The sequence below is a fragment of the Cervus canadensis genome, chromosome 21, assembly GCF_019320065.1.
Source record: "Cervus canadensis isolate Bull #8, Minnesota chromosome 21, ASM1932006v1, whole genome shotgun sequence".
In the NCBI taxonomy this organism is placed as follows: Eukaryota; Metazoa; Chordata; class Mammalia; order Artiodactyla; family Cervidae; genus Cervus; species Cervus canadensis.
In genome coordinates this window covers 49,640,051-49,655,607 of record NC_057406.1, presented here as the reverse complement: position 1 = coordinate 49,655,607, position 15,557 = coordinate 49,640,051, and the positions used below count along the sequence as shown (strand labels likewise).

Genomic DNA, 15,557 nt, shown 5'->3' with positions numbered 1-15,557 from the left:
ATCCAGGGAGAGCAAACGGGGACATATTTCAAGGGCCCAGATGTGCAGTCCAGGTGATATTAAACATGCCATTCGAAAGCTCGGGATTTCAGAATGGTATTTTATTCCTGCTTATCTGTACATTTTAAACCATACAGGCAGAATCTGGGAATTCCCTGGTGGTCCAGTGGTTAGGATTCCAAGCTTTCACTGCTGTGGGCCTGTGTTTAATCCATAGCCAGGGAACTAAGATCCTGCAAGCCACCCGGGGGGTGGGGGGCCAAAAAAAAACCCAAAAACGTGGCCACTTCTAAGAACTTTTAAGGATAGTGTGCTCAGTCATGTCCAACTCTGCGACCCCATGGACTGTAGCCTGCCAGGCTCCTCTGTCCATGGAATTTTCCAGGCAAGAATACTGGAGTGGGTGGGTTGCCATTTCCTCCTCCAGGAGATCTTCCCGACCCAGAGATTGAGCCCAGTCTCCGGTGTCTTCTGCATTGGCAGGCAGATTCTTTATCACTGTATCACCTGGGAAACCCTTTAAGGATAGTAGTGGTTGCCTACTCTTGTTAATACAAATAGAAGGCTCCCTCTTTCATCTCAGCCACTGACATGCCATCCTGACGAAGAAGACCCAGAAACTCAGGGTCCATGTGAGTCATGGCCATGGTACATCATCAAACACCAGAGGAGGTCTGGGTAATACGGAGGGCATTCATCACCACACAATCAGCCTTGACAAATATCACCCAGCTCACTTTGGGAAAGTTGGAATGAGGCATCACCACCTAAGAGAGGAATCAGAACTTCTGCCCGACTGTCAACCTTGATAAAGTGTGGACCAACTCGGGGTAAATACGGTCAAAAACAAGACTGGAGCTGCTCTGAACACCGATGTGGTGTGATCCGGCTACTATCAAGCTCTGAAGAAGAGCTCCCAAAGCATCCTGTCCTTGTAATCAGATAGGGTGGGGGGCCCTAGAGGAAGTGAACCAGATGTAGCTATTTGACAGAAGAGAAACCACTTTAGGCCTAAGCCGCTTTGTGATCTAAGCCTGGCCACAATGCTTGCCCTTGAACAGGTCTCAGCAATAACGATCTTGAGGGAACAAAAGAACAAACAACTGCCTTCAGGCAAGAGGAATAAAAATAGCAAAGGTAACAAATAATTGTAAAGACTCACAGTTCTGTTTCAATAGGAAAGTTAGCCTGAAGCACTTTCTGGAACTGTTTTGTGGAATTCGGTTTCTCTGGGGCGCAGATGGTAAAGAATCCCCCTGCAGTGCAGGAGACCTGGGTGGATCCCTGGATGGGGAAACCCCCTGGAGAAGGAAATGCCAACCTTTCCAGTATTCCTGCCTGGAAAATCCCACGGACAGAGCAGCAGCTGCAAGGAGTCAGACAGGACTGAGCAACCGAGCAAAACCCCTCCCGAGGGCTCACCCACCAGATCAACGGGACCCTAAGGGATGAGAATGTTGACCTTGTCTGACCTTGTAGTTCTCAAACTTGGATACTGTTGGCCTCTGCCTCAATTCTGTGCTGAATTCCCCTCCGCTCAAGCCCCTTCATGAGTAGGCTTGTGCCCTTAGCTAAAACTTCCCTAATTTTACTTTGGGGGTAGATACTGCTTTGGGAAAGATCCCCAAGTGTTTTCCTTACTTGCTGCAGCCGATAAACCCCTTCTTTATTCTGTTCTCTGGCTTGGCTGTGTCTCCTGGCTTGATACCCACCAAGAGATAAAATCAGTTTTGGGGGTAACATCATCAGGAAGGTTAAGTTCTTCGGCAGAAGAGCTGAGGAGAATATCAAGGGGGTGTGTGTGTCGGAGGTGGTGGGGGAGTGGTTGTGTCCTGGCTGCTTGAAGCCACACGGTGGGAGGGCTATTAAATGTTAATAAGTGCTTTTCTTTAAAACTATATGCATATATATTTTTCATATACATATCTGTGTCAGGCGGAAGCTGTAAGGCTATGTGCATATATACATATATGTTTTATGTATATTATATCTATATGAAAGACTTTCTGACCTTAAAATGTTCTTTAAGTCTTTTGGTCTCCACGCTAATATTTTACATAAGTAAATATTGTGTCACATTTTCTGCCCTGCAGTAGAATCCAGAGCATCACAACCAAGGAAGTACCAAGGGAACCTATGGTACTCTTTTTATTTACTTAAAAAAAATTTTTACTTATTTGTTTGTCTGTGCTGGGTGTTAGTTGCCACATGTGGGGTGTAGTTCCCTGACCAGGGGTCGACCCCACACCCCCTGCATCGGGAGCGTGGAGTCTTAGGCAAGTCCCGCATTTTACGCTTTTTACGCCCACAGTGAATGGTCACATTGTGCAAGAGCAGAGGCAGTGGGACCTGGCTGGCGCAGCCGTGCCTGGGCACCTGGTTCAGGGACGTGGAGAACGAATGCCAAGCCCAACCAGCGGCCTCCCAGCTTGGCAGAAGGAGTCCTCTTACCCAACTCCCACCACAGAACGCTCTGTCACTGACTTAAGCCCTGCCTGGGTCCCATCCACCCTCACTTGCCTCCTGGTAAAGGAGGCACTTCCTGGAAATGATATGGGGATAGGAACTCACTGTTCACTCGCTTGGGGCTTAGAAGCTGTGGAGGCTGTTATGTGTACCCAATTTTGCCTAGGAAATCAATTTACGCCTATATTTACTGTATTTGGAGAAGGAAATGGCAACCCACTCCAGTACTGTTGCCTGGAAAATCCCATGGACGGAGAAGCCTGGTAGGCTACAATCCATGGGGTCGCAAAGAGTCAGACATGACTAAGTGATTTCACTTTCTTTCTTTCTTCACTGTATTTACATTCTACAAGTTTAGTTCATCACGGAAAATTCCAAGTGGTTTATCTAACATCATTCTCCAAAATAATGTAAACATTAAGCCGGTTCATAATCTACCTGATGCTCAGAGGAAGAAAAACAATACAAATAAGACACGCATGATAACATGTTTGGTCGAATACTGCTCTTTAAATCATTGGATGCATGTGATTCCATTCCATTACCTTAAAGCCTAGGCTCATGGTTTATTGGGGGAACTGAGATGCCAACAGTATGCAAAATTATCTGCGTGCCCAGACTGAGGTTTATTAGATTCCCCTAAAATCCTAGGCCCATTGTTTGGATGATTAGCCAGGACTTAGAACCGAAAAACACTTAATGTACCAGTAAAAGGAGATTATCATTTCCTTTTTCTTCACATTTAAATATATTATTCAAAGTAAATATTATAATAAATAGTCATTCCAGGGAATTCTTTTGGTGATCCAGTAGTTAGGACTCAACGCTTTCACAGCCATGACCCAGGTTCAATCCCTGGTCGGAGAACTAAGATCCCACAAGACTCTTGGCCAAAAAAAAAAAAAGAAGAAGATACCATTTTATTACTTTAAATTATTAGGGCTAATTTTTTGGCAGCTTCATTCAGTGATTATTCTAGGGCAAGAGGTACCCTATAGCTATGTAAACTTTTTTTTGAGGTGTAGTTGATATACAATATTATCTTCAACTACTTTTAAACTTGAGAAGAATATCCTAGTCATAAATTCAAACGACTTGCTCTCTTCTCACTTTATCCACATGCAATACAACAACATTTTAAAAATACTGCTAAGCATGTCCTACTTGGTGGGAATTGTGCCTGGTGATGAAGATACAAAGGTGAACAGATAATTCACTCTGAGAAGCTTCAGGCAGTTCAGATCAGTCGCTCAGTCGTGTCCAACTCTTTGCAACCCCATGGAAAAGCTTAGTATCTAACAAAAAAAAAAAAAATCAGATTCATTGATTCAACTTATAGTTACTGGTAGCCTTTTATGCAGCAGGCAATTCTGTAGAAGGGCTTCCCAGGTGGTAAAGGATCTGTCTGCCAATACAGGAGACTGAGGAGCTGCGGGTTCCATCTCTGAGTCAGGAAGATCCCCTGGAGAAGGAAATGGCACCCCACTCCAGTATTCATGCCTGGAAAATTCCATAGACAGAGGAGCCTGGTGGGCTACAGTCCATGGGACCACAAAGAGTCGGACGTGACTAAGCAATTGAGCACGCACACACGAATGCAGCGGCAAGCAAAACAGAAAAAGTCCCTCCTTTGTGGAATTACATTCTTGTGGGCGGCAATAAAAATCATCTAGGAGTAATGCATGCTGTGAAGAAGAGGCAAGCCGGATAAGAGGACAGAGAGAGATAGATGAGCTACCCACCCGAGACAGGGTAATGCGGGAAGGGTACTTGAAGCAGAGATCTGAATGAAGTGGAATGTTTGGGCCAGGAAAATTGTAAGCAGAGGACAAAGCCAGGTCAAAGGCCAGAAAGTGGCAATATATCAGGGGAACTGGAAGGAAAGAGGCATGGCTAGAGGGGAGAGAGCCAAGACCTGAGTGCACGTGGGCAAGGGGATCATGGAGAGCCCATGGGTCATGTGAGTCAAGGCAAGGACTGTTACTCTAAGCATGAAGGGAAGCCACTGAGGGCTGAGAGCAGGGAAGTGATATCAAGTTGACTGATGTTGATAAAGGATGTTGCAAAAAGACTGTGAAGAGGCAGGCATGGACCAGGGAGACTTAGGAAGTAGTTAATCAAGAGAGGACAGTGGCTTGGACCAGAATGGTAATGAAGAGGGAAGCATAAGAGGTCAGACTCTGAAAATTTTTCTGAGAGGAGTCTCTAAAAGACCATCTCTGCTTGGACTGTAGCTGCTAAGATTACAAAAGGAAAAAAGTTAACATTGCCTCAACACTTATACTTGGCCAGGTTCATCTTATTTGGTGTTTAGAATGTTATAAGGAAAGTACTTACTGTCACCTTCAAGATGAAAAACGGAGTCACAGAAAAGAAACTTGCCCGAGGCCAAAGAAACTGTAAATGGGGAAGCCAAGTCATGCATCTGGAGCTGTCTGACTTCGATGGATACAGTTTAGAGCTCTACTATGCTGTGCTGTTACATTTCTTTTCATTATAACACGTCATCTCCACATGAATTTAAAGAACTGTCTATCTTACAACTGGGTTCATACCAGCTCCCTTCTCAAGTCATTAGTAGGTTGTCCTTAGTATGCTTTGACTCTACGCTTCATGTTCCTGATGGACTGAAATGCAATGACTGTCAGAAAGAGGACTGTTCAGTGGAGCACTCTTTTTTAGGTTGAAATTGAGCATTAATGTTGAAAAGTTGTCAACCCTGCATCAGTCAAGACTTCTGAGCAACCCTCTACTTGCCTTTTACAGAGTAGGGCTAGCAGAAGAAAAACATGCACAGGTTTAAGTCAGTGGGGAAAAAAAGAATTTTATGTAATCAAAAGATGTTGAAAACCTTAAGAGAAATTATATACATTTATAGTTGACTCAGAAGCCAAACAACACTATGAGCTGTGGAAGTTTAGGATCTTCGATTTCCTTAGGGCACTGTTAAGACTGAAATGTCATTAAGTCATGTCAGAATATGTGACTGTATAGACAGAGACCTCATTATCCTAGTATTTATCTCAAGTCCCATTGTTGCAGCTGAACGAGGAAGCACAAGTCACGAGTGCCTGAAATTCACTGTAGTTAATAATCAAAAACTCGGGACTTCCCTTGTAGCTCAGTCAGCAAAGAATCTACCTGCAATGCAGGACACCTGAGTTCTATTCCTGGGTCGGGAAGATCCCCTGGAGAAGGAAATAGCAACCCACTCCAGTATTCTTGCCTGGAGAATCCCATGGATAGAGGAGCCTGGCAGGCTACACACAGTCCATGAGATCACAAGAGTCGGACACGACTTAGCGACTAAACCACAATAATCAAGAAACCTGGTTTAGGCAGGAAGCCATCAAAAACTATGTGCATATGGCAGGAGTAGGGTGGGGAGTAAATCAGGAGTTTGCGATGAACAGACACACACTAATATACATAAAATAGATAAATAACAAGGATCTATTATATAGCCCAGGGAACTATATTCAATATCCTGTAATAATAACCTATAATGGAAAAGAATTTGAAAAAGAATAGGTATATACATAACTGAATCACTTTGCTATGCAACTGAAACTAACAAAACATTGTAAATCAACTATATTTCAACTAAAAACAATAAATAAAAATTACATGAATATGCACACACCACAAATATACAACTGTCCATACATTCACTTGCCCGCGTGCTGACGCCGGCCCAGGCTATCACGTGTGCTCCATGAGTCCACCACGTGTCCTCCTAGACGCACCACATGTACTGTGGGTCATCTCATTTCCAGTTTGTGTCTTTACAGTGAAGGGAAATCTTAAAAACACTTTTGAAGCAGTTTCAGTACCGAATCCTTCTAAGTTTTTCATCAGGTTCTGTAAATCTTTACACTTGTCATAAACACTACTAAATGGACTGCAATTGTTGACAACTTGTCTCTTTGGAATCTTTCCGAAGCACTCAGCTGAGTTCCCTTAGAAATGACAACCATCTTCTTGCATTCGCAGACCACCAGTTCCTGTACTGATTTTAAATCACACAGTCACAGTGAAGAAAACAACTGGTATAAACTCACTTGGGAACAAACAGAGCTGGCATCTGACAGGTGGACAAAGAAACAGATGAGAGAAGAGAGCAAGCAGCCCTGAGAGGCCACTGCTGGGAGGGGTTTCCAGGGACCCCCGCTTCCGTCACTGCGTTTTTCAGAGAATGAGTCTATCAGTTAAGACAGCAAATTGATTAAGTTGAGGTTGGTTAAGAAAGCTGCTGCTATATTCACAAACTGAGTGGTTATAAAATTAGCCCTCACCTCAACGAAATGTCTTTTCCCACGTGACACTGGCATCTATCCAGACCGAAGTGGACTGGTCCCTTGATATTACTAATAGCAAACACTAACAGAGAACTTATGTTCTTGACCAGGGCGTTGATGAGTTCTAAGTGAGTTCACATGTTCATGCATCAGGCAGGTGCTATTATTAACCCACAGAGATGCAAAGAAAGTTAAATGAATTGTCCAAAGCCCCACAGCTGGTGTACATGGCAGAGTTGTATTCAAATCAAAGGTGTCTACTCCAAAGTTGTCCCCTTACTTACGACACTATGTTCCCTCTCAGTATGATTATCAAGTGTTGTAAATATTCACAAATAGCACTACAAAGTGAGGGTGTAAAATATGGAAACTTTCATGAAGTCAACAGAAACGCTTTTGGAGAATAACTGGAATCACAGTCAAAGTTAATGAACAATGAACACTGGCAGAATGAGTAACAGTTGCAGAGAGGCTGAGAAAACTAATAATACGGACCCTTGTGCTGCAAATGATCTTAGCAATCACACAGAATATATTAATCACCTACTACGTGCTTCAGTTAACTTTGTTGGCAAAATAATGTCTCTGCTTTTTAATATGCTGTCTAGGTTTATCATAGCTTTTCTTCCAAGGAGCAGGCGTCTTTTAATTCTATGGCTGCAATCACCATCTGCAATGATTTTGGAGTCCAAGAAAATAAAGTCTGTCACGGTTTCCATTGTTTCCCCATCCATTCATTACAGGAACTTTCTCTTTTGTTCATTACAGGAGCTTTATCTTTTCATTTTGGTTGATCCATTAGAAATGGATTTTGTTCCTTATAAGCATTAGCACATAGTTATGATTATAACCTAAATTTTGTGATTATTAACTAAACAAGGATAATTTTCAGATCCAGTTTTGGAGTTAAAGACCCAACCTCTTTTACTTTGTTCACTCTGTGATTTGGCCTCCCTTTTGGCTTAATTCTTGGTGATCCCAGTTTCCTGCCATCACTCACACTCAGGGTGTGTGGTCATGAGGAGGAGCAACGGGAACAGCCAAAGACCGCAAGCCACCCAGGTGGCGTAGTGGTGAAGAATCTGTCTGCAATGAGGGAGACCCAGGTTCCATCCCTGGGTTGGGAAGATCCCCTGGAGAAAGGAATGGCAACCCACTCCAGTATCCTTGCCTGGAGAATCCCATGGACAGAGGAGCCTGGTGGGCTATAGTCTATGGGGTTGCAAAGAGTTGGACACAACTGAGTGACTAACACACATATGCACAAGCCACCCAGCAAAATGTACTTGCACAAAAAGTGAGACTAGGCTAATGAAATGCAATCAGGATGCAGAATTGGCAAAAATTTAAAACTAAAGGGCCACAGAATATTCTGGAAGTAGGAGACACAGGCCAAAGCAGACGGTATAAAAAGAGAAAGGCTTATCAGCTGGGATAAAGGTGACTGAAAATAGCCTGAGGGATTTGGTAGAAGAAATATAAGAAACTATAACAAATTAAGCATGATTGTACTTAAGAATATGGGTGTGGCCTTGTAAAAATCTAAACAAATTCTTTGAGGTTGGTTTTTATTTGTCTTTGGTTTTCACATCCCTGCATTAATGGGCTTCTCAGGTGTCGCTAGTGGTAAAGAACCTGTCTGCCAATGCAGGAGAGGCATGCCTGTGTTGAGAAGATTCCCTGGAGGAGGAAATGGCAACCCACTCCAATTCTCCACCTGCCAGAATCCCATGGACAGAGGAGCCTGGCGGGCTACAGTCCATAGGGTCACAGAGTCAGACACAACCAAAGCGACTTAGCACACACACAATACAGAAACTACTTGTTGAATTTGGTGGCTGTTTTAATCCCCATGCTTCTAATTTAATTTTCTGATAGGAAACATTCATTTGGCTAAAAAATAAATTCATCTACAAAGGTATGGCAAGTTTAGAAGATGTTACCTTTGGGAGAAACTGGGTAAAAAGATACATGAGGATGACCTACAGGGGGTAGGGGGCGTGAATGGGAGGCAGGCTCACAAGGGAAGGTATATATGTATACTTAAAGGCTGAATCACATTATTGTAAGCAGAAGCTAACACAACATAGTAAGCAACTATCCTCCAATTAAAAAAAAAGACACATGGCATCTTTAATATTTTTTATAACTGGATGTAAAATGACAGTTATCTTAAAATTAAAACATTAATTTTTGTTTTTAAGGATGGCAAGGCAAGTGTTATTCCCACCCTTTTATTTCCATCTGCTAAGGTCTCAATGACCATGTGATCATGGCCACCTTCTTCAATCATACATAAATAAACCACTGTTATTAGTTTCTTTATGCAAGCTAATACAAACGTATATTATTTCTCCCTTACCCCCTTTACCATGGTAGCTTATTTGGTTCTGAGTCTTGCTTTTTTCCATGTAACAATGTAATGGAAATTTTAAAGAGAGTATTCTATGTGTAGAGAGCTTTAGTTTGAGGTATTCTTAGGTAAATCATACTTAGCCAGTCGTCTACTGATGGACATTTGTATTGTTTCCAACCTTTTGTTATTAAAAGCCGTTATTAATACTTTAGATATTATATTTGTGTCATTTTGATAACTAATGCCTAAGTCCCTCCATAGAGACTGAATCATTTTACATTCCCACCAGAGATGGACGGGAACCTGTTGTCCCAAAGTCTCGACAGTAGAATGTGTTATCAAACATCTGGGTTACTACCACTCCAGTAGATTTTAATTTTTATTCCATTCATGAGGTTGAGTATATTTCCATTTGTCCATTATAATGAAGAATAACAATGCTATCAGAAAATATCTGATAAGAAAGCTGAATTTGATCCTTTTACTGGAAAGAGGTCCTTCCACAGTTCTGAATCCTATTTAAAATGCATTGGCTAGGGTTTCCTTGGTGGCTCAGCGGTACAGAATCTGCCTGCCAATGAAAGAGACTGGGGTTTGATCCCTGACCTGGGAAGATTCCACCTGCCATGGAGCAACTACGGAGCCCGGTGCTCTGGAGCCCGAGGGCGCCATTGAGCCCACGTGCTGCAAATTACTGAAGTCAGCATGCCCTAGAACCTATGCTCCTCAACAAAAGAAGCCGCTGCAAGGAGAAGCCCGCACACTGCAATGAGAAGTCGCCCCTGCTCGACTCAACCAGAGAAAAGCCAGGGCAGCAACAAAGACCCAGCACAGCCAAAAGGAAATACGTAAAATTAAACGCAGTGGCCAGTGGGGATCATTTCATCGTGTACAGAGATTGCTATGCTGCGCACCAGGAACTGAGGAACTGGTGTAGGTCAATTACGCTTCAAAACAAACATCAGATCTGAAGTTCCCAGAGGCGGGGGTGGGGGGAGGATAACATGAAGGTAGCCAAAAGGGAAGCCTGGCGGGCTGCAGTCGGTGGGGTCGCGAAGAGTCAGACAGGACTGAGCGGCTGAACAAGCAAAAGGCGCACACTTCAGCTTTAAGAGGAGGAGGTGCTAGGGAAGTAAAGTACAACACGTGTAACATAATGAACACGGCTGTATGTTAAGAAAGTAAAGCTCAAGGGCTTTCATCACATGGAAAAAAATATTTTTTCTTTTCTTTTGTATCTGTATGAGATGATAGGTAGTCACTAAAATTGTTGTAATGATCATTTCATGATGTACATAAGTCAAATCATGATACTCTACACCTTAAGCTTATACACCACTATATGTTAACTGTATCTCAATAAAACTGGAAGATAAGTAAAACTGTAAAATACAATGGCTTTTATTTAAAGTGTTCAGTGTTGCTTAAAAACATCAGAAGATCAGATTGACTGAACAATGACTTCACGTAAAAGGGTCGTTGTTCGGTTCCTAAATTGTGTCTGACTCTGCGACCCCATGGACTGCAGCACGCCAGGCTTCCCTGTCCTTCACTATCTCCTGGAATTTGCTCAAAGTCATCTTCATTGAGTCTGTGATGCTATCAACCATCTCATCCTCTGTCGTCCCCTTCTTCTCCTGCCCTCAATCTTTCCCAGCATCAGGGTCTTTTCCAATGAGTTGGCTCTGCCTCAAGTGGCCAAAGTATTGGGTGCTCACCCTAAATATGTCCAAATCACTGACCCACCACCAAGGGCCTATCAAGCCTTCCCTAGAGGGCTCTGCCCTACCCTGGAGGGGATAAAAACAAGACTCACAGATGAACGCCCAAGAAATAGTAAATTCAAATTTTATTTCATGGATCTTACATGATCAACATAATAAATAAGCAAATCATATCGTTTGTTAGAAGGTAATAGGTGCTATGTTAAACAAGACTGGATGAGGCCAGGGAATCAGGAGCTCCGTGGGCCATCAGAGCAGGCCTCACAGAGATAATATTCGAACAAAGAAGGAGATAAGGAAGAAAGCCGGTGATAATCTGGAGGTAGAGCATTTTGGTAGACAACGGCCAGTGCAAAGGCCAGAAGGAAGATATAACATGCTCAAGACCCAGGCAGGAGGCCAAGGAGGCTGGAGGAAAGTGGAGGGAATGAGGGGAAGGAAGAATTGGAGGCTTCTTTGAGGGCAGAGATGAGTTAGACAATGAAGTTGCTGTGCAGGCTCAGTCGTGACCGACTCTGTGCGACCCCACAGACTGCAGCCCGCCAGGCTCCTCTGTCCATGGGATTTCCCAGGCAAGAATACTGGAGTGGGCTGCCATTTCCTTCTCCACGGGATCTGCCCAACCCAGGGATTGAACCCATGTCTCCTGCGTCTCCTGCGTTGGCAGGTGGATTCTTTACCACTGATCCACCTGGGGAGTCCTCAGAAACCCCTGCAAAGACTCAAACGCTGCCTCTGATCACCTACCCGATTCATACCAAATACTATCTGCCCCGGCTCCCCGGTAGCTCAGTTGGTAAAGAATCCACCTGCAATGCAGGAGACCAGGGTTCAATTCCTGGGTCAGGAAGATCCACTGGAGAAGGGATAGGCTACCCACTCTGGTATTCTAGGGCTTCCCTTGGGGCTCAGCTGGTAAAGAATCCGCCTGCAGTGCAGGAGACCTGGATTCGATCCCTGGGTTGGGAAGATGCCCTGGAAAAGGGAAAGACTACCCACTCCAGTATTCTGGCCTGGACTATACAGTCCATGGGGTCACAAAGAGTCAGATACAACTGAGCGACTTTCACTTTCACTATCTGCCCCTGACCTTCAAACTGATGACAAACAAAGCTACTACTTTCTCAATAAAAAGCTTTACAGGGAGAGAACTCTTTCTTTTTACACCAGTCTAAGGGGATCTATCCCACTTCAGAATCAAGAGAAGTGAGACAACGAGGACAGAGACTAGCGAAGAGAAACCAAGCCAAGGTTTCTGCAGGGGCAGCAGGCCTGATGGGAAAGTCATCTTGCGTGGGCAAAACCATCGTTACTCCAGACTGGCTTCTGTGCATCCTTCTGTGCTTGCATCCTTGCACCTTTAAACTCTAGTCCCAACTTGCTCAACCTTCATTTCCCCTTCGTCGCCTACTAAAAAGACTATGTAGAGCATTGCTCTCCAGGCAGAACGGCTGCAAGAGGCCCTGCAATTTCTGTAATCTCTACAATCCCTACAATAATTAAGAAGTAACCTTAGTTAGTTAAGTCGCTCAGTCGTGTCCAACTCTTTGCAACCCCATGGACTGTAGCCCACCAGGCTCCTCCATCCATGGGACTCTCCAGGCAAGAATACTGGAGTGGGTTGCCATTTTCTTCTCCAGGGGATCTTCCCGACCCAGGGAACGAACCCAGGTCTCCCGCATTGCAGGCAGACACTTTAACCTCTGAGCCACCAGGAAAGCCCAAAGCAGTAACCTTAGGCCTCACCAACTTTCTAATCCCCTCACCAATCAATATAGATCCAGAGGGGTAAGACAGGATGGATACACCACTAGGATAAGGATGGATCTTTCTGACGTTTAAGGAATGCCATTACCACGAGAAAGGCACAGAGCTGGGAGCCACAGGAAATCCAGACATGTGTTCTGGGCACTGACAAAGTGACTCTCAATAAAGGTAGAGGCCAAACTTCCCCTGTGGCCCAGTGGTTCAGACTGTGACTTCTAATGGATGGGGCATAAGTCAATCCCTGGTGAGGCAATTAAGATCCTAGCAGTGTGCCCCCATCCCCAAAAAAAGGTAGAGGCAAACATGTCTGAAAAATGAAACCTTATGGCGACAACATCTGAGATGTCACCAATCACTGACAATCTGAAGACTAAGTACCCAGAGGGATCTTGGGCAGCTCCATACAAAAGACCTTAGAGCGACTCTCAAAGACCTGAGGGTAGCACGGTGGTGCTTCTGGCCTAGGGATTAATCTGGGTGTGAGTTCTGCTTCCAATTTCCCCACTGTGACATCAGTGTCACAATGATGATATTTCAACATCTGCTTAAACTTAGTTTCCTTGCAAGAAAGAGGAGCCAGACAGCCGCTTTTCAAGGATGTTGGAAAGTGGAAGTGAAATCCAGGAGCTGCTTTAACATAGGGCTTCCCAGATGGCAAATGAATCTGCCTGCAATGTGGGAGATGCGGGTTCCATCCCTGGGTCAGGAATACTGAATATTGGCAACCCACTCCAGTATTCTTGCCTGGAGAATCCCGTGGACAGAGGAGCCAGGAGGGCTACAGTCCGTGGGGTCGCAAAGAGTCAGACGCGACTGGGCGACTAGATTTACCTCTTACACATTCAGCAAGTGCCATCCGTCAGGACCCACTCTGGTCTCAATACCGCCCAAGAGGCGTCTGCCCGGTACCCAGTCCGTGAGTTCTCCTGTCTATCCTGAGCCTCTCCGGATGCCACTCTGTTCAGTGTCGGGGTAAAATCGGAACTGCTCAGCTCCCACCCTGTCTCCCAGTCCATCCCAGGACCACCGGGGGCACCCTCTTCTATACGTGGGTACCCGATCATTCGGCAGGACGCCCAGTAGGGTCTGGACACCTCCCTTCCGCATCAGCAGCGCTCCCCGCGCGGTGCCCCGCGTCCCGCCTCCCTCTGCCGGCTCCTCACCTGATGTAGGGGAGAAAGGGGTTGACGTGCCCGGAGAGCACGGCGACCACGTAGGAGATGATGAAGGCGGCGGACGACCAGGTCACCAGCAGGAAGGGGACGAAGGCCATCCCCCGGAGAAAGCACAGCATCGCGCCGCCACCGCCGGGAGGGCGCTGCGCTCTGCGGGGCCGGGCCGCGGGGCAGGTCGCTGGGCTGCTCCGCGCTGCCGGGAGGCGGGGGCGGCGCACGTGCGGCGAACAGCCGCGGGCGGCCGGGCGGACCCGAGGCTCCGCGACGGCCGGGCAGGCCCGGCTCCGGAGGGAGGGGACGCGCGGAGAGCGGAGCGAGGCGGCTGGCGGCGAGGCAGCGGCCGGGGGTGGGTGGGGCGCGGGCGGCCCGGGCTTGTTGCGAAACCAGTGAAGTCACAAAGCGGCGGCCCTCGCTGACTTGCCCGGAGCGCGGCGACCTCCCCGCGGACGCGACGCCGGGGCTGCGGGGGACCCGGCTCCTTTCGCTTTTGGTTCGGCCTCCCGGCGCGGGACGCGGCGGGGATGCCCGCCCGGACGGTCCCAGTCTACCCGCGCCGTCGTGCCCCTTGCGCAACTCCGGAGAAACGGATCAACTCGTCCCCGCCCCTCCTCCTCCCCTCGGGGTTTCCGGGGTACCGGGCCTCGAACCCCGACGGCTTCCTCTGCGTGGTCCCGCCGCCCGCGCGTCGCCAGGGAGAGCGTGACCGCCGCGTGGTGACATCTGCCGCGTCCCGCCCGGCTGCACGGCCCGGGGCAGAACTGTTGGGGGACGTGCTCCCGGCCATGGGGCGTGGATGCGGCACCCACCTGGGCGGTGTCCACCTGGAAACCCGGGGCGTGTGGAGGCCGGGGGCTGCGGGGGTGAGGGTGCGGGGCCGGGCTGAGCCCTGGCCGAGCCTGTGCGGCCCACAGTTCCTCCCTCGTCCCTCCCACCCCCGGGCGGACTTGTCTTTCCTAGAAATTAAGTTTCTGTTTCTCTCACGGATCAGGGTTAGCCCAGGCTTGGAGCCCTGTCGTAAGACTGGTAATAGTGACTTGGTACATTTCAAACCCTGCGAAAGGGATTCGTGCTCTGGAGGCGCTTGCAAGCACGGAGATTTTGAAATACAGTTTAGGAGTTCTGAGCCCAAGGAATGTGACGTCACGGGGTCACTGGTAACCAAACGTGAGTTCCTTTAAGCCACATGAACATTTCTTGGGTGTCACACCTTGCTAGGGGACAGGATACGAAGATTTAAATCGTTTCATGGGGTTTAGGCAACTGACATATCGAAATAAAATACATTGTATGGAATATGAAACAAACATGATAATCTTTTCTAAAAAATAAATAAGAGATATGCATAGAGTTGAGAGGCAGGTGCTGCTGCTCAGATGAAGAACCAAGGACCTTTTCCTGACCGATATTACAGTTTTTTAAAGTAAACGATTGCTCTTCAGGCAAAGAAAGGGGAGACTAGCATTTGTAATTCATGGAGACAGCAGGAGAAAATGCATAGATTGCGAACTACCTGGTTTTCTGGAACTGGAAAGGCATGCAAGAGGAACTCCGTGGTAATCCAGTGGTTAGGACTACACTCTTCCGCTGCAGAAGTCACTGGGTTCAATGCCTGGTGGAGGGACTGAGATTTCACATGCAGTGTGTGTGTTTAGCGTTCAGTCATCTCCCAGTCTTTTCAGCCCTTTGGACTGTAGCCCGCCAGGCTCCTCTGTCCATGGAATTTTCCAGGCAAAAATTACTGGAGGAGGTTGTCGTTTCCTCTTCCTGGGAT

General features: G+C 46.6%; 1 protein-coding gene across 1 annotated transcript in view; it reads right to left on the bottom strand.

Moving 5' to 3' along the window:
• DRAM1 (DNA damage regulated autophagy modulator 1) overlaps positions 1 to 14,712 on the bottom strand; it is a 34,814-nt gene extending 20,102 nt beyond the window's left edge. The window contains exon 1 of the mRNA XM_043441011.1: positions 13,775 to 14,712. Within this exon, the coding sequence (XP_043296946.1) occupies positions 13,775 to 13,905 (131 nt within the window). The 5' untranslated portion in view covers positions 13,906 to 14,712. The remainder of the gene's footprint in view (positions 1 to 13,774) is intronic.
• Positions 14,713 to 15,557: the final 845 nt, after the last annotated feature.